The sequence below is a fragment of the Sceloporus occidentalis genome, unplaced genomic scaffold (genome assembly GCF_023333645.1).
Source record: "Sceloporus occidentalis isolate IW3139 unplaced genomic scaffold, rSceOcc1.0.p SCAF_3, whole genome shotgun sequence".
NCBI lineage: Eukaryota > Metazoa > Chordata > Lepidosauria > Squamata > Phrynosomatidae > Sceloporus > Sceloporus occidentalis.
This window is the reverse complement of record NW_028316983.1, coordinates 51,551,805-51,576,548: the sequence shown is the minus strand read 5'-3', so window position 1 is coordinate 51,576,548 and position 24,744 is coordinate 51,551,805. Positions and strand designations below refer to the sequence as shown.

Here is a 24,744-nt window from a genome sequence, read left to right as displayed (position 1 = left end):
TGTTCTCACATGCTCACTAAGGGATTCTGGAGGCAACTGCTGTTTACCTTGCCTTTTGTATGCAAGGACACAAAGCTAGAATATAATCAGCTAGAACAGAATCACACTTTCCCTGCTAAAATGTTCTGTATACTACAGAACACTACTGCAACACAACACTGAAATTCTTTGTTTTCACAAACTTCCATTCACATCCTCCCAATGCTGATGCTGCCAAAAAATCTTCAAACTAGAAGATAAGGAGGAAAACGTAGGGGTTAGGCAAGCATAAAAATATTTCATAAAAAGGAGCTTCTTTGTCAGGGGCTTTCTTAACTGAGGTGCGCCTGTAGTGAATAAGTGGAATATCTACCATTGAACAAACTGATGCAAGTGAGTACAGAGACATAGTAGCAGTATGCAGAGAAGCCTTATATGCTTTGTAAGTATACTATGTATTATTTCATAAATGGAGAATGTTTAATTCACACTATTTTCTTCTCTTTTTCAGACTGTCAGTATTTGTATAGACCACATCATGCGTGAGTACAAGCTAGTGGTCCTTGGATCAGGCGGTGTGGGAAAGTCTGCCTTGGTGAGTTGAGTCATAATAATACTACAACAACTATTATAATAATGTTTTTAAAAATCCTAATTAGTTTTGTCTAAAAGCTAGCCTTGGAATTCACAACACTGGCTGTTATTGCCATAATTAATAGCTGAAAGTTTTGTACTGCAATTGCTCTGGGGTAAAACATGGAGTATTTAGCTTGGAGGTCATAAAGAAACAAGGAAGTGATTTAAATGTTGAGGAATTAAGAGTTAATGGGGGGAGGCGTTTGCCTTCAAATTCTGTAATAAGTTTGCCATCTCTAATGTATGCCAGTTTTCTTGCATCTGTATGTTTGTTTATTTATCCTTGGCAAAACATGTACTTTCCACTACACTTTATTGCACATGGGGGAAAAATATTGGCTTTCATAAGGTACTTGCAATAGGAATAGTGTCTTACTTACAGAGAAAGATATCCAAGATATGGCAGGGAAGGACTGGGACCTGTGATGGCATCTTCTTTGGCAACTGGCCCATGTTTGTTCTGGATTCTTATGATTTCATGTTATGTTGCACAAACAAATTGTAATTAAGTGCCTATCTCTAAGATTCTGCAGTGGTTAAGAGGCGTTTCTTTGGAAAACATTTTCTTTGCTTTTAGTTGTAATTGCAGTCACAAAGCTTGTGAGATGTCTTTGATTGTATGTTTGTTGATGAAAGCTGTATACCATGAACTGATGTTAGTCTGTGAGCCATCAGTTGCCGGTCCACAGGACGTTTCCAAGAAACTATGCTAACATGGTAATAACATGACAAACATGGTGGCAGTCCCAGGCACTTTGCAGAAAAAGCTGCCAGTCCAACACATCATATAGCTCAAGAAGCACTGCTCTAAACTGAGCCTTTTAACTGAATTGTTAGATGTTTAAAAATAAGATATTTTAAATACCAGAAAACATCAGTGTCTGTTTTAAATTATAAACCTTAAATTACTATTCCTCTCTACTTACTGTTTTCCTGTTTTAAGTGACAGGAAGCCTTGAATAAAATAGGATGTGTGGTGTCGGTCTTCGAAGACAATGAATTACAGGTGTTGTAGTTTTTTGTATTCTAGGACTGATGATTTGCCATTCTCTGTGGTGCTGAAATAGACATATAAACTAAAAACTGCAAGAGCAGGATGAGACCATTTTTAGTGGTTGACCACATAATGCTTAACAATAGTAAAACCAGAATGGTTGGGAAGGGGACACCTCATGTCCCAAAGAGTACATAATGCTTTCTCAGAAGGGTTTGTGTTGTGGTGAGGTAGCTAATAAACCCAAAGCCAAATTGTCCACTAAACAGTGTTAGATTTGGGCTTCCTCAGTTGCCCTAGAACAAGAGCTCTCTTCACCTTTATAGGAACAGCAATAGGATTATGAATGGAAATATTTTTAAGGCTGTACATCACTCTGACCATCTGCTCATATAGTACTTTTGAAGCTGAAAGCACTGAAAATGCACACCTTGACAATCTCTCTCTGACTCTTTGTGCCTCACTGCCTCCTTTCTTGTGAAAGTGATATGACAGAAGAACACTTTTTTTTTTAAAAAAGTGTCTTTTTAACATGCTTTTATTCATAATGAAAATTTTATATAAAACCATGAAGAGGAAATAAGTAAGCTAGAGTGTGTCTATGGAAAGAGCAGAGACAGGAATACAGATGGCTCCCACGTTCATGAGGTTTAGGAGCAAATCACACACACACACAAAAGTGGGGAAAGCACATATATATGTAAATATAAATAAAAATTGCAAATGCTTTTTTTTTTACTTGAGAGAATACTTCTATCCTAGGAATCTCTAGGTCCTCCAGCGTGACTGTATAGTCAACTTCCAGTGAAAATTGACCATAGAACCAATTGGGAGGACCTAGAGATTCCTAGAGGTAACATATACAATACATCAAACCTATAAATCATCAAATCTGTGAAAGGGAAACCAGTGAATGTGAGAGTCTCACTGTACTAGTTTCAGACTGGTTTCACCCATATAGCAAATATAGGCGGGATACAGACTGCCCATTTGGGGCAGCCTGCACCCACCCTTTCCCCAACGGATCAGGGCCTCAGCAGCCACAGCGGCAGCCCCGGAAGCCCCGATCTGCCGCTTCTCCAGGCCTCGGGGAAGCAGCAAAATGCCGCTTCCCCGCAGCCTGGAAAGGGGTGTCCTTGGGGCATCAGCGGCAGGAAAAGAGAGAAAGAGGCTGAGCCAGCGATATGCGCGGCAAAAGGAGCTCCGTTTCAGAGTTCCTTTCGGCGCTGCTGAAAGGGCGCCACAAGCGCCCTGCAGCGGCATGTGCACATCACACATTGTTTGGCTGTGGTGCAGTCGTGATGTCATAATGGCGGTGCCCATGTAGACAGGGCCCTGCCATTTTGATGCCGCGGTTACATGCTAGGGTTGCGGAGCGTCTGTAAAAGACACCTCAAGGCAACCCTTGCACGTAACCAGGCCGGCACAAAGCACTGGTCTGGATACCGCCATAATAAACCAAAACTGCTTTTGAAGTTAGCTACTATGCTCTGACAGTCTACTCCTGTTCATGTTGTTTCCAAAACAAAGTATGAATACAATTTAATTTGAAAATGGTGCCTAGTCAGCATAGACAATAGTGATGGCATAGGCCATCCAGGGTGTCTTAAAGTTAGTAACTTGCCCAGAATAGGATGTAGCTCATTGATACATTAGAATTGTTTTAGCTGGTAGACGTAGTTGACAGGTGGTGCTTGGATTTGAGGTAGCAGTTTGGTGTCAGCATTGTATAAAACCTCATCATGCTAGCTATAGTGACAAGGGTTCATTCTTCAATACATCTTCTAATACGATAAAAAAAATTACCTGTCAATAAGAACCTCCCGCTTTTGAGATAGTAGGTTATTCAGAGACAGAAATATGAGGACAATGGCGGTTAACATAGTTAGCAAAATAACAAACATTTAAATTAGGCATAGGTTCTGTCAAGCATGGTTTTTTATTACCAGTGTGTTATTTTCTCTGAGCTACTTCTTTTAAAAAAAATTGTGTGCAGGAATCTTGCCTGTACAATTACACATCTAATTTTCCAAGAAATGCATTCATGGCTTTCTGTTTCTGTACTATGCTTACTGCTGTCTTGATTGAGAGGTAAAGGCAAAAATTGTTGATAGCAGCTTATGTACAATTTCATTAAGTATTCACTCTATATGCTGTCTCTAGCCCACAGTTTTGAAAGGAATTCTTACTAGATTGCACTTTTCAAGGTTTTGAGACATTTTTAATCTCTGGATTGATAAACTCGGCATGCATAAAGTGGCTTTGTGTGCAGTTACTTTAGCTATGGACTCCATCACATGGAAGGCAAGTATCATGCAAACATGATTAAATATGGTACAGTGCAATTGGGGGGGAAGATTATCACACACCCTGCGTGCTTTTTCCTTTTGTGTCCCATGTGTAAACTGTAATGGATGCATCATTGGGTAATAACAGAAACTCCCGTTCATTACAGTTTACACACGGGACACGAATGGGAGAAGCACACGGGGGTGTGATAATCTTCCCCCCAATCACACTATTACATTTTTCAATCATGTATTCGTGACTCTTGCCTGCTCTCTGTGATAGCATCCTATGTTATTTAGATGAATGATCATGATACACCCTGATTCAAGTTCGAGTCTTGAACACTATAATTTCACTAATTATAAAAGTGCAGTAATTTACTTCAAAACATCATCTGATCCCTTTTTAGTCAAGGAAAGGAAGATATTCCCATTCTCCTTAGCATGGTAGGCCTTTACTTCATTGAACAGTGTCCAGTGTGAAAAGCTGTTCAAGTGAAAGAGGAGAAGGTGCCACAACAGCAGGCCTTGGTGTTGCATTTTCATGACCCGCTTAATCTGTCTGTCCTTTTCATCATCCTTCTTGCTATTCTTTTGATCCTTTCCCTCATGCGTGTCCTGCCACTTAATCCACTTGGCCAGCCACTTATGCCTCTTTCATTTCCTCTAACTTGTCATCCATGCTCTTTAATCACCTTCTTCATGTGCCCTATGTACTCAGGGAGCTACTGGTGGTGTTGGTCCAGTCAAAAGCTGCATCCAGGGTGAAAGAGAGGTGAGCAGCTCTATGGGCTTCAGCACTGAGGTTCACCCATGTTTTGGGGAATGGTTTAGTAGTATATTGCCAGGAAGTGTTGTGACAGGACAAAATTATGTTTATAAAAGTCAGTCTTTGGGCTGAAACAGTGGCAGTATTTAAAGGAATTTAGAAGGAAAGCCACTAGGCCTCTCCAGGGGCCTGTGCTTGGCCCCCGCTGATGCCGGCAAGCTGCTAGATGTCTCTGGGGCCTGGACTCCGCCGAGGACACTGACGTGGTGTCAAAGAGGTGAGTAAAGGAGGGAAGAAAGAAAGAAGGAAGGGGGGAGGGAGAGAGGGAACAAGAAAAGCAAGAAGGAAGGGAGGGAAAAGAAAGAAAGAAAGAAAGAAAGAAAGAAAGAAAGGGGAGGGAGGGAGGGAGGGAGGGAGGGAGGGAGGGAGGAAGCAGGGTAAGGAAGAAAGGAGGAAGGGAGGAAAGAAAAAAGCAAGGAGATAAAGAAGAAAAGAAAGAAGGGAGGGAGGGAGCAAGGAAAGAAAGAAGAGAGGAAAGAAGGAAGGAAGAAAAGAAAGGAGGGGGGAGGGGATGCCTTGCCCCTTGGTAAGGTGACCAGACTTTCCCTCCTTTTCCCAGACATGTCCCCCATCTCAGCACTCCTGCCTAGGAGGAGGGATTCCACAATGTTGAGCATGGCTAAAAAGTATGGATTTACATATTTATATGCTTCCAGATTTTATTGGGTCATGTTCTCCATTTTTCTTGATTGTCCTACATTTCACCTAAATGTCCTGCATTTCACCTAAACCTGTTGGCGGCTCAAACAACTTTAGCCAATCTTAATTTTGGCTGTTCCTCCTTCCAAGTTGTGCAGGCTTGCTGTAAAAACTAATGAATTTTATTATGGCTGAGGCTTCCATGGACGTCACTTCATCTCATATATGAAGTATTATCCTCAGTTGACAGATATATACACAATTGAGTTTAGAGGGGGGAAATGTGAAGTCAGATGTAAATTAAACTGAAAAATAGACTGTTATGTTAACAGTATGCAAAATAAGCAGTGACAATGCACATCAGCAATAAAACAAACACTCTAGCAGAACAAAGTGTTGTTAATAGTTGTGGGACGGAAATCTTTATTATAATTCAGGCCGGAGGCAATAAGTTCTAACTGAGCATTTTATCCGTGCCATTTCCCTTTGAAGTTTGCTTATTCAAGAACAACAATTTTGAGGCCAAACCAGAGTATTCTGAGCACCTAAAATTTCTAATGTAGTGCTATTGTCTGCAAGTAGTAACCTTCTGTTTTCTACACAGGACAACTAGTTTCATTTTTATACAGAGGAAGAAATAGATAGCAAGAAAGTCGCCATTTCTGAGTGGGGGAGTCCATAATATGGACACCACCATCAAGACAGACCTTTTCTTCGGTAGTCACCTATCTAACAGGAACCCTGAAAATGGCCACTGAAGTTCATAGGTGACAGGCTCATATTATTCTCCAACCACTCAAGGTTTCTGATCAAAGCAGTGTATACCACTAACTATGTACATAATAGATATATTATGTATTCCTTCCTTCACTTTTTGCTCTGTAAAACACTCTACACATAGATGGCAATATATAAATAATAATTGCTGGTGGTTCGCCTACAGAAGTTCCTACTACAGCAAGCTAATCCTTAAAGGATTATTGGTTTCTATGCCTTTAGTAATTTGCTTTTCACTAGTCTCAGAAGACCGATATAACTGATAAATTACATCAGTATGCTGTTCCAAAGCATACATGAAATACAGAATGTTCCAAGCCAGTAAAATAATGTACCAGTGTTGAATTCATTTATATTCTAATTTGGTGGCATGAAGGAGAGCTCGCTCTAGATACTTAGAATACATGCTCTCTGTGTTTAAAAAATAGCCAAGATCTTTGTAGGTTTTAAACTATTTACAAATGATGCATGGCCACGTGAGATTTTATTGTATTAACCAAGAATAAAATCTCTATGTTTCCTTAGCAATAAATAACAGACTAAGCTTCAATTATAGTTCTTTGATCTCCATACTATATGTTTGTCTAATGACTTATCCTTCTTTGCAGGTACACTGCACTGTGTGTGAGACAGGGAGGGAAGGGGGGTAGGAGAGAACCTTTCATATTAAAAAGTGATTATATTGAGTTCCCATTGTAGTGACACGTTGGCAGATGCCTTGATCTTTTTCTAGGAGACAATGTAGGTGGTGCTAGGGTGGAAGAATGAATTTCAAGTGGGCATTTCCTCCTTCCCTCCCTCCATTGCTGGGACATATTCTTGAACATGAAAGCTAGAAAATTATTTTCTCCCTTATTGGGAAATCAGTGAAGCATTCAACACTCCTCCAAATACAATGATGCCTTTTGCAGATAGCTTGCCTTTTAAAATCTGAAACCACTTATTAGGAGCGATAGTACTTGTGTTTGTCATCATGAACAAAATCCCAGCATTGACCCTGAACAAAATGGGGCTGTTGTTTAAAGGGTGCCTATGATTTCTAAGAGCTGATAGCACAAAGCTGTTCACATGAGCCGAAAGTACTGTGCTATGTTTAAAGGGGAAATGCTTTATACCTGTCTAGTGATTTATTTATTTATTTTAAGGAACAGGAGAAGATTCTACTTGACAGTTAATGCTGACTGTTCCATCTGGCCTTAAAACCTTTCCTTGAAACTCAGACTTAAATCATAGGGAGACTGGTGTCTGTAGGAAATGGGTTTTGCAGCACAAATAATTCAAGATCCATTGCCAAATCCCATGTAGAAATTGTTGGCTTTAGATTTCTCATGGAGGTTGTGATAGATGAATAAATATCTTTTAATTGGTTGTGAATCAGAAGCACAGAAATTGTTATCTAGGGGTTAGTCTACACAAGCGTATTCAGTGAATTGTTGTAGATTTTCACAAGCTTGCATTGACACTTGTCTTCAACTTCCTGCACAAACCTGCATCTATTCACCCTACATCTGCTGAAAATGTACAGCCATGGGAATCCATGCAAAGCAAGTGGATGACCACATGTTCAATAATGTGCATCCTTGCGGATGCTCCAATAAGAACTGCAATTCCTTTTTCTACAGAGTTTGAGGTGTCCTCCCCCGCCAAAAAGTCTAAATTCCTCCAAATTTCATGTGGAGGGTTTGTATTCTATTTGAATAGGATGAGGAATACAGTGGGCCCTCCACTGACTTGGGGGATCTGTTCCGGAACCCCTCGTGTAAGGCAAAATCCGCCTATGCTCAAGCCCCATAGGAAATAATGGGGCGCATGCATGTGGCGGTGTTGCGCAGGCACGCCACAGGCGCACACCCATTGTTTTACTCCCAGTGTGGATTCCGCGTAAGCTGGAAGCCGTGTAAAATGCATCTACGCATGGCGTGAGTGCACTGTAGATAAGCCCTTGGTTCTGTAATGAGATCAGATAGTAATATAAAACGAAGTACTTATTTGGAACTTGATACATCACTTACATTTTACGTCCCAACTTCTGACTTCCTTTTTATCCCACTTCTCTGTTGTTTTTTCTAGTTATAGGTCCTGATTACTTTGTCCCTTTTACTATTTTTCTTAGTTTTCAGATGCTGGCTTCTTTCATGTTATTGCCTCTATCTAAGCCTGGACACAATTTCAACCAGATTTTGCTAGTTTGCATGTTATGGTATACCTGTGATTGTGAACCTATGCCACGCATGCCGGAAGTGGCACTCGAGGCCGTTTCTCCAGGCACGGGCCCCTGGGGAAGGAGAAACAGGCACGCATGTGCCCGTTCCTCCTCCTCCCTGCCATTTTTGGGCCAGAAAATGACACTGGGGAGAAGGAGCCAGAGGCGCGCGCGTCTGGCTCTTCCTCCCAGCCTTCTCCCGGCCTTCAGCTGCCTATCGGAGACAACTGGAGGCTAAGAAAGGGTGGGGGGAGGAGGAGTGACTGGCACATGCCAGTCGCTCCTCCCCAGAGACCTTTTCCAGAATCCAGCTGTCTCTGGAAAGACAGCTGGGGGCAGGGAAAGGCCCATGGGAGGGGAGCAACGGCGCTGTGCCAGCTGCTGGATCTCTTCATGGGCCCTTCTTCCCTCAGAACTCCGCCCCGAGAGAGAACTCTGAGAGAAGAAAGGCCTGCGGGGGTGCTCAGGAACGGCTGCATGCCGGCTCCTGGGCTCCCTCACTGGCCCTTCCTCCCTCAGAGCTCGGTCTCAAGAGATTCAGCAAAAATCCAGGAGGAGAAGAACACAGTGCATGCCATCTCCTCCTTCCTCTCAGAGGGCTTTGCTGAATCTCGGCTTCCCTCCAAGGACAGCTGAGGTTCAGCAAAGGTCCAGGAGAAGGAGGACACAGCACGTGCCATCTCCTTCTTCCTCCCAGAGGGCCTTTCTGAAACTCAGCTGCCCTCTAAGGACAGCTGAGGTTCAGCAAAGGACTGGGAGAAGGAGGACACAGCGTGTGCCATCTCCTCCTTCCCCTCAGAGGCCTTTGCTGAATCTCAGCTGCCCTCCAAGGACCAGGAGAAGGAGAACACAGTGTGTGGCGTCTCCTCCTTCCTCTCAAAGGCCTTTGCTGAATCTCAGCTTCCCTCCAAGGACAGCTGGGGTTCAGCAAAGGTCCAGGAGAAGGAGGAGGAGCAATCGGTGCTCTCTCATCGCCACCCCTCCTGAACCTTCCCCAGCCCGGGAAAGGGTGGGGAAAGAAGCAATGCCCCTGGTGGGTGGAAACCCCACCTCTGAGGGTAGAAGTCCCGCCCCTAGCACACACCCCTGTCCTGGGGGGCAGAAGCCCCACCCCCCAGCACGCGAACCTGAAAAGGTTCGCCATCACTGCGGTATACTGTGGTATCAGCAGTAAAGTAGAGCATGCAAGAAGAATAGAAAACAGACGAGGTCCACAAATATGTTCTCCACTAGTGATTGTAGAATCATAGAATCATAGAGTTGGAAGAGACTGCAAGGGCCATCCAGTCCAACCCCCTGCCATGCAGAAAGCTTTTAATCTTGTTGGGCAATCTGGTATGCATTTAGAATCTCTCTTCTGAAGGCCCAAGTGTAGTTGTCACAGCCCAAGTTATAACGGCACAAGCTTGACTCTGCAATTGGTCAAAGAGAAAGATTCAGAAATATCAGAAGAGAAAGAACGGAAATAAGAGTGGTTATGCTCTCCTATTTTAGGATAAAGCAAAAGTCCTGGGTATCTCCATACTCCCAGTGTGGAACATGATTAATAACATATTGGAGATGGAGAACACCAAAGCAGTGGTCCCTGGGAGACTAACTACACCCTTCTCATAGCTAGCAAAGCCAAGATAACCGGGAAAAGGAAGTAAAAGTTACTACTTAAACAGGGTTAAACAGGTCGGTGGGTCCTGGGATCAAATTCATAGGGACCGTTTCCAAGGTAACTTGTAGGTTGGATTCCTGCTGGTGAAATGTCCTGGTGGTTGCATTTTTCCTAGGTTTGCACAACAGTGGTGCAGGAAGTGCACAAAATCTGCCACCTCCAAGCAGCTTATTTTTCCTGTGTCTTTATTTGTGATCACTGTACCTACAGCCTTTTTCTGATGTAACTATGCTGGTTGTAGAGTTCAGCAAGGGGATTAACAATTCAGTACTTCCTCGTGGCATATGATCTGAGCATGTTCAGTGTCTTTGCAGTTGGATGTGTTACAGAGTATTAATGTTGTATTAGAAAACTCTTGGGCATTTGTAGATGCACATGTTCTTTTAGATTGCTTTCCTGTGGGGAGGTATTTAACTGAGGGTCACCATTGTGACATCCTGCTGTTGCAAAACACCTTATGCTCAAAGATAAATAGTCACCAACTGTCATTCAGTTGTCAGAAGATCTTACTGCTTTAGCTACACATGAATGTGCATTTTCCAGATGTTGAATTCATGAAAATGTATCACTATATTTAAGTATCACTATATATAAGTAGTCCTTGCTCATATTCTATGTGCCACCAGTTTCCTTTCTCTCTATCTTTTCTACTTTTTTCTTTGTAATCATACTTTTTGAAGTTCAATAAAATATATTTTAAAAAGAGAGGGTTAACAGCTTTGCATGTACTCAAAATGGTGTTAAAAGATAAAATAGCATGGCTTTCAAAATGAACAAAAATATTTGTGGAGCTTCTGTCTACTTTATTTAGAGATGATTAGGTAGGCTATATTTCAAGGGAAGGGACTGGCAAACTCATCTCCAAGTATTCCTTTCCTAAGAAAACTCAGTGACATTCATGGTGTTGTCATAGGTTGACAGGCAATGAAGACACATGCACAAACATTTAGGTATTATGAAATCATAGTTCCAAGGGTCACAGGAGGAGTTTCTTAGAACAAAAGGGATCATGAGAGGTAACCAAGTGATACCATAAACCAATATTGTATCTGAATGTGAGATCACTTAAGCATAGGAGGATATTAACTACCTCTAGTTACCATATTGATTGTTTGAATATGGTGGTGTATTTGAAGGTCAGGAAGGCATTTGGATTATTCGGAATTTCTGTTGTTTGTCTGTCCTCATAAAGGAATCCCTTAGTAATTCAACTAAGATAGAGGATACTGAGAATACAGATACGTTGGGTATTAGCCTGCCACACCTACCATAGGGCTGCTTTCATGCCAACATTGTTGTGCAGCGTTCCAGAAGAGTAAAACATATTAGACAAGGTGGCAATGTAATGCTAATAAAATACATGTGTTCAAAAGTCATAATGGCTGAGCTTTTTTAGTAAGACCTAGACGTAAGTGAAGATCAGCTACAAGTCAAATGAATTGATATTTCATTTCATATTGTTGATTATTAACCCTGGCTTCATGACAAGAGCAGTTTTTTACAGGCTAGCCTATTGGCCACATGAGCCTCTCATATCTCTCTCTTTCACTTTTCCTCCTTTTGGCATAGGAAATGAAAACTTTGGGGTCATTCAGATTTGTATTTTTGTTTGTATGTTTGTTTGTTTTAGTGGGATGAAGTAGATAAGTCAACTCACACGTTCTGGGTTTGTTATTTACACAATTTTTTAATTGGAACCGCATCTCTTCACATCTCTCCATGTTCTGTTTCTCAGACATACTCACCAGCCCTGCGTCTCCCCCCCCCCCCCAAGGGTGCTGGTGACCACCTCAACTATCTTGAGGCAGTGGCAGCGGTGGCAGTATCTTCCACTGCTCCCTGGAATTGCCTGCTGCCAAGAGACAGTGGAGGCAGGGAGGAAGCAATAGAGAGTCCTCTTCTCCCCTCATTGGAGGGGAAAGACAGCCAGTCATGCAGGATTAAATCTCGGGTCTATTTGGATAGTTATTTACATTGCCACTGATGCAGGGTTTTTTTAGAAACTAGAAAATAACCCGGTACCAGTTATCCCAGGTTAAGTTGTTTTTTTGGCAGGCCCCCACAACTGAATTGAATGCATTCAGGATGCATGTGAACAAAGAATCAACTCAGATTCATCCCAGATTAATTTCATCATCTGAATAACCCCTATGTTTCCTCCTGTTTGCTGCAAGAACTTTAGGGTCAAAAGGAAGTGCAAAGGCAAGTTTAAGCTTGTACATTAAGAAAACAAAAATAATAAGCACAGATGACTTAAATACATTTAAAGTAGACAATGAGGACATTGAAATAGTACAAGATTTTTCATACCTATCGCTCAGTCATTAACAGAATGGAGACTGCAGTCAAGAAATTAGAAGAAAACAAGGACTTAGAAGGGCAACTGTGAAGACATGAGACAAGATCGTGAAGTGTAAAAGATATAGCATTGAATGCCAAAGCTTGAATTGTCCATGCCATTGTATTTCCCATTTCTATGGTGAAAGCTGGACAGTGAAGAAAATGGATAAGAAGAGAATGTAGTCATTTGAGATGTAGTGCTAGAGGAGAGTTCTGCAGATACCATGGACTACTAAAAAGACTAATAAATGGGTCATACAGCATGTTGTACTTTGGTCATATCATGTTGTACTTTGGTCATATCATGTTGTACTTTGGTCATATCATGAGAAGAAATGACTTATTAGAAAAGACAATAATGCTTAGTAAGATAGAAGGAAAAAAGGAAGACCACATCACAGTTGGATAGACTCAACCAAGAAACCATAGCCCTGAGTGTGCAAAACCTGAACAGGCCTATTGATGATAGGGTGGTCTCTCATTCATAGGGCCACCATAAGTCGACTTGATGGCATTTAACAGCAAATAACCAATGTGCTATGTTAAATATGTAGAGAAGGGATTTACTGAATCAAACCACTCAAACAATGGACTATATCATAAACAATTTCACAAATCAGTGAATTTACAAAGAAGTATCCATAACCACCAGCTGCATATATATGTTGTGCCTCTCACTAGAGGCCTGGTCTATACAGAGCTACCTCTTTTCTCAGTGTCTGGCTCTTCAGGATCTTAGGAGCCAAGACACTATGGGGAAAGTGGTTTGTGGAGAGCCATAAATGGTTTTTCCAAGCCACTCCTCCCAGAATGCCTTGGTTCCAAGGGCTGCTCAAAGCTATTCATGGAGGAAATAACTTTAGAATTGGAGGAGGCTACAATGTAACTATGCTAGTGGGGCTTTCTATTCAATAAGATTTAATCCTGGCCATGGTATGCAACTTTGTGTCTAATTTCATATTGCACCAGAGGAAGCATCCATGGCCTTGATCTGGATTAGGGCCAGTATGGGTGTGGAAAGTTCATCTCCTCCCAGTTCATTAATTTAAAAATCTCGGCCACACACAGATGTTAAAAAGAAAGAAGACTCCCAGAGAATGTTAATTTCCTTTGAAAAATATTCAGAGAGAGAGAGAGAGAGAGAGAGAGAGAGAGAGAGAGAGTGTGTGTGTGTGTGTGTGTGTGTGTGTGTACTAGGACTAAAAAGAATATTCAGAAATATTTAAAAATGGTTAAATATGGGTTTTAAGTGTCACGAAACCATGTGCAAGAGACAGCATTTTCCAGGCAGAATGAAATATTTATACAAAGAAAATATTATTTTCTGTGCTGGAAATGCTGTAGTAAATTCTCAAATGGTTAATTTATATAAAAACAGTATTTTCTTTGCTGCAAACAGTATTTTCTGCACAGAAAATAATAATTCCATGTTAGAAATATTGTTTCCAGCACAGAAAATGCTGTTTTCTATGCAAGATAACCATGTTTGTGCAGAATAAGTCCCAAATTGTGAGTTGCCTTTAAAATCGGTATGGTTTTTGAACATTCTAACAACGTAAAGAAAATTGCTAAAATTGCTTTTTCTTTCTTTGAGAAGAAGCCTAGTGAGAAATTACAACCCTAGTGTGCTAAAATAAATAAATTAAAGAACAGGTGTGGTAGCAGGTTTAAAATTGCTGGACCAATGCACACTGGTCCCCATCTGGGTCTGGGCTATGCATACTTATTCTTGAGTAATTAATAAAACTATGATTTTAACATACTTTATCTTTGATACAATTTGTAGTTTAAGCCTGAGTTGTAACTTTGTTTTTAAATAGTCTTTTTTTCTGTACATATATTTACTTTCATGGACTAATTTTAAAAATATATGTTGGTTCACTTTATAACATTCCTCTTGTGTACATGTGGGTTTATGTTTGTTTTTGCTCTGTTCTTATGCATTGGGATCAGTATAGTCATGAAGTGTGATGGTCACCCATGCGTAAGACAAGTGGCATAAACAATTCAGGTTTAAGCTAGTCTTCTTTGCCATTTTACATTGCTGTGTATGTTACACAGTATAGAAAACTATGCAGAACCATGTGTCTATTCTTTGTCTATTATTGTGTTACTATTCATTGGGCTGGCCAAATGTTTTTTTATTTTCTGGTTTCATTCCTAACTGAGGACACATTTTCAATCTAGAACCATAAAGATATTATTGAAATATGTCAAATAGTTTGAAGCAGATGCAAGTAAATTTTAACCCTGTGTTTTTATTCACCTTGATTGTGATGTGTCACTAGCAAGGCTAGAAACATGCAATTGAATTTAAGGGACCTCCACAAAGGCTTTGTGCTTCACAGATGTTTTATGTAATTCGCTTGTTGAATAACTTCAGTTGTAAGCATTTGGCTCACTCTTTGTGATCTTTTCTCCTCTGTTTTTTCCCCCAGACTGTACAGTTTGTTCAGGGAATTTTTGTTGAAAAATATGACCCCACAATAGAAGACTCATACAGAAAGGTAAAGTATGAGGTCATATTTTCTTCACCCACTCCCAGTTCAAGAACTTTGTGCTTTTCAGCTTTCTCCTGGCATAAAAATTCACGGACATCTCCATGCAGCACATGGCCCACATTATTTCTATAGTAAGAATCACATTCGCAATGGCATGTGATTATTTATTATATTTGAATAGTTACATTTGTATCTCAATTTTCTTTCAGTAAACTCAGGGCATATCTCCTGATTTTATTCTCACAACTACCATGGGGGGAGGGTTTGAAAGAAAAGGACTAGGGTAGTTTGGCCTTTTGCCTGCAATTTGTCAACCTACTGTTTTTGGATCTGCAGGGACTTGTGATCACACAAGAAATAGTGATAAGACTCAGAAGAGTGATAAGAGGAAGCACTGAATCTTTTTTTAAAAGTCTTTAAGGATATCTTTCTTCTTTGTCTTTCAGCAAGTGGAAGTAGATTGTCAACAATGTATGCTTGAAATCCTTGATACAGCAGGGACGGTAAGTGAGATCTCTCTGGAAATTTTAATTGTTAATATTTGGAGAGGACCTTAAGATAGCAAGAATTTTTTTTTTAGATTGTAAGCTTGTAAGAGATGCACGTGTCTCTCTTTCTTTGGGGCATGCTATTGTATGAAATGATGTTTATATTTTTTTTCATTATGTCACCCAATGAGTATATATTAGTAATGCCTGCTATGTCTAAAGTCAGCCTCTTCATAGCTGTTAAAGCTATACAGTTTATATTAGGAATGGACAGTAGTCTCATTTGACTTGGATTTGGAGTCCAAATACAGAATTTCAATGTGATGATTTTTCATTAGAACTTTAAAATACTTCATGATGGTGGCAATAAATGTTGTTGGTTTAAAGCTGACAGTGAAAACATGGGTTAAAGTGATACAGTGAAAAGTACGTGCATTGCTAAATGAATCTTAAAATGGTTCAATACATTTGCCACATAAAAAACAGATTACAGTCCCATTTGGAAAGTTTTCCCTTTCTATGCAGTACCAACCACCTCTTTTGGGTATCCAACCCCCCTCCAATATACCCTAAATACATCTTGACACCTCACTTCTGGGTGCAGGGAGAAAAATTGGTCCCATCATTGTTGCCTACGATCCCCAAATGGTAGGGAAGCTCTTGACCTCCAGATGTTGTTAGGATTCCTGTTTGCATGAGCCCCCGGTAGCATGGTCAGCACCAGCGAGAATGGTAGTTGACCACCATCTGGAGAATCGCAGATTTGATACTTATACCTTAAAATCTGCGGAGGTTCTTGATACTCTCAAATTCTTACTCATATAAAGGCTATTTTATATGTTATATTACAATTGGTTGCATATTATGGATTTAGTATGTATCCAGTTCTTTGCACTGTATGCAGAATGGATACACAGTTTTCCCATCATGTGTGTACCGTGATTGGCTTAATATCCTGATGTGCATGTGGGAGGAAGAGAGGATGACAATCAGGGGGAATAATATATAGGCAGCAGAAAGTGATAATTGGGGTAAAAATTACATTTTTATTTCTGCCCATCCCATTTTTATCCTTTAATATGATATTTCAGTAGTTGACTTCTTTAAAATTAAACTCTCATGCTTCACTGGATTTTTGCAAGAGCAATGAATGGAATTTGTGAATTAGCCATGACCTTTTTTGTTCTCTGTTTAAACTTGAGTTCCTTGCTCTGTCTATACTAAATAACTAATTATAATTAATAGCTAATAATATCTCTGTCTCTGTGTATTTGATTACAGGAGCAATTTACAGCAATGAGGGATCTCTATATGAAGAATGGTCAGGGGTTTGCACTAGTATATTCTATTACAGCACAGTCCACATTCAATGACTTACAGGACCTGAGGGAACAGATCTTACGGGTCAAGGATACGGAAGATGTAAGTAAATGGTTTCTTTGCTTTCTGGACCATTGGGATTTAACTAAAGAAATCAGTATCTGTGTTTGCTCACTGGCTAGATGACTGAAAGTACACAGTTTCAGAATGAATTTTGTGATAAAATAAAATAGTCTGCTAAGATATTTGAGGGAGCCTTCATTCATATGGACATTACTGGAGAGTTAGTCACAAATGACAGATATTCTGAACTAGGGCTGAACTCTGGGAAAGTTCAAATTCTAGAAGAAGTAAGATTTTTATGAGCATGATATAGCTTACAAGCAAACATTCAAGCTAGATTTCCTCTGTCCTCAAATAACACTTCCCACTAACATAGCTAAACATGTTGTCATGTTTTTAGAAGGCTCAGTAGCTTCCCTTATAACTTCCTGCTAAAGATAGTTTTGGAGGCTCTTTACTAGACTAAAGGTACTGCTGAAAAGTATTTGGCTTTCCCCCCAATATTTTGAAGTTGCATAGCACTCTCATTCTTCATTGTGTCACCTGCTATTCTAAACATTATAAGATTTTAAAAATAAATAAATTCTGAGAGCCTAGTCTTTGTTATTATTCCTAATCTGTGGAGAATAACTCTTGGAGTATCTCACTCAGTGGTGCACTGTTAAATTCAGTCACGTGAAAAATAAAACTTTTATGTTGACCTACAGCTAGTCTACACACAGTTGTATTGTTAAAATTGCTGCAGTTTTCACACATTTGCATCAACAGTTAATTGTCTTCACTTGCCTGCACAAATTCACATCTATTTGCCTTCCCTCTGCCAGAAATATGGAGCAGACAGAAATGGAGCAGACAAAACAAAAAGACAGCCACACATTAATGTGCATCCTTGCAGATACTCTGGCAAAATAATGAAATTCTTTTTTCTGCCGCATTTGAGGAGTCCCTAGTCCACCACAAAAAGCTGGTGGGATCACATTCTATTCAGATACAATGAGGAGTGTTTAATTTGTGTAAATAAGCACCTTTTCCCAGATATATACTTGATTGCATGCAACAGATTGTGTGCCTTGTCTTTGTAACCACCTTAAGCAGCAAATCCTAGGCAGGCTGGCAAATATGCCATTGGTGACATGGAAGTACCCCTGCACTGCAATCCCCTGCAATCTGAAGAGGGAGGCCTATCAAAATGATGGGATATTTGCTACCAGGATCTTCTCTTCTCCAGAAACAGTGGAAAGGAGTTGAAATGGAGCAGGTCACAAGGGTGTCCTCCATGGATCCATTTGTGCCCCTTGTCTGGCCCTTGTCTTAGTATGGTTATTTCCCTCCCAGTCTAGTGAATGGTAAAAAAATGAGAATGTGTTGGGAAGAAATAGAAAAACAACAATAACCCTGCCCCTTCAGCCTTCCACCCTGGTCATGGTAAATCTTTGGATATACTCCTCTGCCCCAGTTGTAGCCTTTGGGGTGTCATTGGTCCTAGTAGCTGATGCAGTAAAGATGGAAGATGGGAGTCATAGTTGAATAATATATGGAAGACTAGACCCAGAGCTATACAGAGAACAGAGAACATAGCAGGGAAACTAATCTAGGTCATGTTGCATATTCTCTTTCTTCATAGTTTTCCATTGAGCACTGTGTTTGAAAATACTGAGCACATTTCACTTAGCATTAGTCTTAATATCTGTCACCTAAAATCCTGGCTTTACCAAGCAGTTATCAATATTCTGACTGGCTTCAAATTGTCATTAGCTGTGTTCTTTTAATAATACCACTTACTTCCATGTCATATGCTAAAACTGGACTACGCACAGAACCCAAAAGATGATGCATTTTTCTTTCTGAGGACTTTTTAAATTGGTGAGTCTATTACTGAAGCCTAAATGTGTTCCAGTGCACATCTCAGTATTCAACCCATATTTCATAACCATGTAAAAACATGTTGCAATTATAATAATTGTCAAGTTCCAGAGAATGTTGTGTTTGTTGTGTCTTGATCTTTGTTCACAAAAACTCAAGAGAAAAGATGGGTTCAACACTAGTGGTCAGATTCGAAACACTTTGGTAGTGTGATGCTTTAACTAAAGGGATCTCTATCGTACATATTTTCTATCTGTTTATCTGACGTTCTTGTCATTGAACTGGCCTGTATCTTCATGTAGGTGTCATGACTGACAGTCTACTTTTAAAGTCCCTTTCAATCTGTTTTCCATTCAGTTTACTGTTTTAAATGGTCCTTTTTTAAAAAATGCAAAGCTTCTTTTATGATTCATTGACACTCCCCCCCCCCCCCCCACAATTAAGCATATACTGCATTACTCACCTTTATGGAAGTCCTGAATGAAGGGGGGGCTCATTGTGTGCATGTAACTTCAGCCCACAACAATCTCCTAATGCTGTATGTATAAAGTCTGTCAGTTGGCAGAAGTAGGTTCTTACTGTGGCAGTTGCCTTGCTGTATAGTATCTGAGCTTCTCAACAGGGGGCCTGCCCCTGATAAAATAGGGTTTGTGTTGCATTCCATCACAGCTCTTAAACAGGCATGGTAGTATAATCACTTCTGATCACTGTGTAATCCAAGCTGATAGGCTTTATATTGCATTATCAGTTCCTTGGCATCATTCATGCTGTAGGTTATTCTGTGAATGGCTGTTAACAGCATCTGTTAAGGACAGCCCTGCTAAGGGAGGTCAAATGCCCATTTCTAGCATCATGTTTCTAACACCATCAAATGATGGAACTGCACATCATGTATACTTCCATGATTTCCAATGAACTTGGAAAAGTTACTTTTGGACTACAACACCCAGATTCCCCCACTTGGGATTTGGGCAATTGCAGTCTAAACTAACTTTTCCTAGTTCACAACATTTTAATGAAATGTAGTTGCTGAGGTTGTAGTTGGAAGTGAAAGACCACCATGTGGAGAAGAAAGACTTCTTAACTCTACCTCTTTTTGCCATTCTTCTACTGAAAATTACTATTCCTTTTCCCCCACTGAGAAAAGCAATTTTCTTCTGAGGAAAAAGGTTTAATAAAATGTCCTTTCATATGAGTGGATCTCAGTGGCTACATGTAAATATTGTCCTACCCATCCACCCACCTTTTTGTTATTATTGTTCATTTTTTTTAGTTGTCTTGAGCCTTTAGTAGTCTTGAGCCCTTGGTAGCTATACACATTTCAGATTACCGTAAATAAATACATTTGTGGGGCTTCTTTAAAAATGTTTTGAAAGTATAAGCCTCTATAATTGTAATCATCAAAATACTAAATGGTTTAATCTATCACAGGTTTTCTTCGCAGATCCTGTCTAGGCAATTGTGTTTAGTACAGAGCCAGTGCTTGAGCAATTGTGCTAATTCAACTTCAGATTGAAACAGATAGGGCCGTTCTCAGCTGGCAGAGAAGGAACCATCTAAGAAAGATCTAATATCAGGTGCCACCTAGGCGAGGCAATTCATTTTGACAGCTGCACTTCCCTTCTTTTATTTAAACTGTTCACATATTAAAGTAATAGCATAATAAAATTTAAACAGAAATGAGAGGACAAATTCCAGAACCAGTATTGTTGCAATACCTTTATTCAGCCAAACAAAAAGGCACAAAATTTTTCAAGATTTCTAGGCCACTTCCTCAGGTGACAAGAACCAGAGATTTCAAAAACTTGCATACATCCTTGGATATTACTACAATATCAGTTATGGAATTAATTAATTAAAGAAGTTAAGAGTGTACAATGCTGCAATATTATAAACGTTGTTTTAATTTTATCCATTATGCCAGAATTCTAAGCAAACTTGTACAAGCTTAGCTAATTCTAAATTCAGTGGTTTTGCACATGACCTGGAAAGTTTGTTCCAAATCAGGTTGATAGCTGTTTTTCATTCTGTTGCCTAATTACACCTCATGACACTGCAGTTCTTGACATATTTTAAATACCTCTGTACTGTTAATTCATATCAACGAAGATCAGATTATTGATCTGAAACATGTGTGTGTGTAAACCCCCAACCTGGTGTATTCTAGATATTTGGACTATACCCTCCAGTAATAAATAACTGTAAATCTTGGCTGACTAGAGTTTATAGATGTTGTAGTACAAAATATATGGCAGCAGCAGGAGTGGGATGGTAATATTAATTGTAGAAAACAAGCTAAATACCCTAAAGGCCCTTGATCCTGTCTGATCTTGAAAGCTAAGGAGGAGTCAGCCCTGGTTTGTACTTCGATGGAAGACTGTCAAAAAATGCCAGGTGCTTTAGGCTTTTTTTTTTCAGAGAAAGGAACTGGCAAAACCACACTGACTATTCCTTGCCTGAGAAAACCCTGTGAAATTCATGGGGTTGTCATAAGTGACTTAAAGGTGTGAGCACATGCACACACAGAAAGCCTTCATGATCTCTTTGGCTTGGTACACACTGCCAGGATGCGACATCCTGGCGGCGATAGTAGGGCTTGGGATCGCGCACCAACTGCACGGTCTCGAACCCTACTACATGCGGGCGGCGCCATTTTACCGCTTCTCCATGGCCCAGAAAAATGCCAGAATGGGGCCAAAGGGCTGCTGGTGAGGCTGCCCTGGCCCCAATCCAGCACAAAAAGGGGCGGTCTGTACTAGGCCATAGATAGGTTTGACTTAAAAGGGCTTATTTGAACCCGTTGCAAAAATTGCAGCATCACTTTTCCCCCTCTAATGTTGAGCAAGTTTTGATAATTTCTGAATTCATGCAGGAACACTCCATTAGCCATAAAAGAATAATTTTGGATCCTTGCTTAAATGAAGTCTTTCCATAGCAAACAAGGCATTTAATGCTACCAGCCATTTGCCCCATGATGTTTTCTGTTTTCTCCGTCCCCATTTGTTTTTCAAAGTTGACTCTTCAAATTTGCATTACTAGTTTTATTACAGCATTACAAAATATGCCGGTCTAGTGCAGAACTGGGATGAGGGAGGGGGTATATCTTTTGGACTATACCTTTCAAAATTCCCAGGCAGCATGGTGATGAGCCATGCTGGTTTGATTCTGAGAGCTATAGTTCTGTAAAAGAAACTTTTCCAAGTTCTGAGTTGTTATTTATAAAATATCATTTTTATATTTATGTTGAGAATTCAGTCTAAACTGCTCCAAATGGGGAAGCCTGGGAAACTCTCTTGACAAAAACATGTTGTGGTAGTGGGCTTTCCGATTATCAGGACAGCACAACTGAGGGATATACAGTCAGCCTTCCACATTTGCAGATTTGACTTTTGCAGATCTGATCATTTACGGATTTGATTAATATGTTTTCTCTCCGGGAATCTCTAGGTCCTCCAGTGCAACTCTATGGTCAGTGTCAGCCAGAAGTTGCACTGGAGGACCTAGAGATTCCTAAAAAGGACATTACTCTAGGCATGTGTAGGACCTCCAGTGTAATTCTGTGGTCAACCTCTGAAAGATACTGATCATAGAGCTGTGTTGGAGGACCCACACAGATGCCTAGGGAAGTGTTCTCTCAGGTTAAAAAAAAAGTGTGTTTTTTTATTTGTGGTTTTTGCACTTTCATGGAGGTCCTGCACCCTTAACCCCAGCGAATGTGGAGGGCTCACTGTAGTTTTTAGGTAATCAAAGGGGTAATGAAATGATTGTGTTAAGTTGCATTTGTTGGGGTCAGCATCACAGGCACAGAGAACAATTGCCCATTGTGATGATTGGTTGGGGCAACCTATCAAGCTTCAAAATCCTACTAAGAAAAAATGAATAGAAGCCTCAGGTAACAACGAGGCAGAGAGAAGAACCTAATGGGAGCTGGTCAAGCCTGGTCCAGACTACTAGCTACCCCCAATGAACATCTAGGACTCCAAATCTCATTGGCACCATGAGCAGATTTGGATAGTATATTAGGTAGATGTGTTCGGCTTATGTTTATTTTATGATCTTGGCTAAATAAGACCTAGACCATTCTGTGACTTTGTAACTGCCTGAAGGATGGTGCCTTCATGTAAGAGATGCCCTTTTGCTAGTGTAGATTACTGTTTAGAATAAAGCTTCATTTAAAGTATTTAAAGTACACCTTCTTTCTACACTATCTCACATGCCCTGATTGGTCTCATCTCCCACAAGGGTGGGAAGAGGAAAATATTTGCAGAGTCAGAAGTGGAAGGTGCAAGTTGAATCCACAATAACTTCCCACTGAGTTACTAGGACATGTGGACTAAAATCAGTGGGTAGCAGCAGCTCTGATAGATGCTCTGAGGGAATCCCATCCCAATCAGTGGAAGCAGAAGTGGACCCAACAAGAGCATAGCACATGTATCCCTTATATTTCATGATTCAACTATGCCATTTCCAGAATGGGGAAGAAGGCATTTATTGTCTAAACAGGTCAAGTCATTGAGTTCAAAACATACATCATATTTCTTAGGAAGTGATGTAAATCCTTTTGTCTAAATTTAAACTATATTGAAAGGTAGCTACTGTCTGTTGTAGTATTTGAAATGTCAACTCTTTCTGTTTGCAGAAACTGGCATTAGGGTAAGTGATTGAGGAAATAAATCATGTATCCATGAACTTTCCAAACCACAATATTTCCATTTGTCTGATAGTTGCTATGAGCCTGTTTAGTTGTCAGTGTGATGTAGCCATGGTAATGCCAGTGTGCAAAATAGCTTGTTTGCTCACTTTCTTGTAATATATAATCCAGCCTCTCATCCACAAAATGTACTTTAAAGTTTTACTTTCCAGGAAATATCATGATCTTGTCCACTATTGATCTGGATTATAGTTTCTAATCAACATATCTCCACCCACACATCCAAGTAGCCGAGAGTTAATAGAGCAATCAGTACATTGTGTATTACAGTTTTGAAGCCAGTGAAGATGCCCTTTTGAAGCTCCCCATCTTACAAATTCAATTTTTTGTCATTTTATCTTCTTAAATATGTTGATTCATATAAAGCAGTCCAATTAAATAAGCCAGTTTTAAACATGGAATCTGTGCAAAATAAACAGTGAAGAATTGTTTTAGGTGTAACATATCAAAAACTCCTCCTGCCTGCAGAATGCTAGCTTTTGGCAGCAATTCTGTTATTTTTCCAGGTTGGGCATGTGATTTTGAATATCATTTACCCATAATCCTTTTATTCTCTCTGCACAGGTTCCTATGATTCTGGTTGGCAATAAATGTGATCTGGAAGATGAACGTGTAGTTGGCAAAGAACAAGGACAGAACTTAGCAAGACAGTGGTGTAACTGTGCCTTTCTAGAGTCATCTGCAAAGTCTAAAATCAATGTTAATGAGGTAACTATTGGGTGATCTTTCATGAAGCAGCATACACATTGTTTTTGTAGTTTTGAATTTGTGTGTAAATATTTTTATACTCCTCTTTTACTGGCTAATTGCACCTTTCAAAACCTGTGTTTGTAGATGTCTTCTAAATAATACTTCCCACATTACCATTACTACTTACTTTTAATTGAAGAACTTCAACAATTTTTTTTGCAAGATTGTTGTCACATTTATAATAATAATAATAATAATTTGTTTTATTTATATATCGCTATTCCAAAGATCATAGCGGTGAACAGCAAGTAAGCTAATTAGCAAGTAAGCTAATTTGCCCCCAACAGTCTCGGTACTCATTTTAGCGACCTCGGAAGGATGCAAGCCTGAGTCGAGCTTGGGCCCTTTTGCTGGTCTTGAACTCGCAACCTTGTGGTTTTGAGTGAATGGCTGCAGTACAGGCATTTACCCACTGTGCCACCAGGGCTCCATATAAAACCTGAGATTTGTCAACAGGCAAAATGGCCAGAACAACCCCTACATTGCAGGGTTTCAATACTCACTTGTCTGATCTGTCAGTATCTGTTGCCTTCGACTTGCGGCTTAGAAGAGAAATGAATTTCATAACTGAGAGGTCTTCACTAACATGGTCTGACTGTTGGTTTTATTGTGGAGCTGAAAGTTGTCACTAATGGCTTTGAGAATGCTTGTGAGAATTCTGTGCAAATTGTTGTGCTGTGTACTGCGATTTCATCTTGCA

General features: G+C 40.0%; 1 protein-coding gene across 1 annotated transcript in view; it reads left to right on the top strand.

Moving 5' to 3' along the window:
- The window catches only part of RAP1A (RAP1A, member of RAS oncogene family), a 134,202-nt gene that overhangs the window by 100,930 nt on the left and 8,528 nt on the right, over window positions 1-24,744 (top strand). Inside the window, exons 3-7 of the mRNA XM_089514413.1 lie at window positions 491-574; window positions 14,787-14,855; window positions 15,296-15,352; window positions 16,619-16,759; window positions 23,859-24,002. Coding sequence (XP_089370539.1) covers window positions 518-574; window positions 14,787-14,855; window positions 15,296-15,352; window positions 16,619-16,759; window positions 23,859-24,002 — 468 coding nt within the window. The 5' untranslated portion in view covers window positions 491-517. The remainder of the gene's footprint in view (window positions 1-490; window positions 575-14,786; window positions 14,856-15,295; window positions 15,353-16,618; window positions 16,760-23,858; window positions 24,003-24,744) is intronic.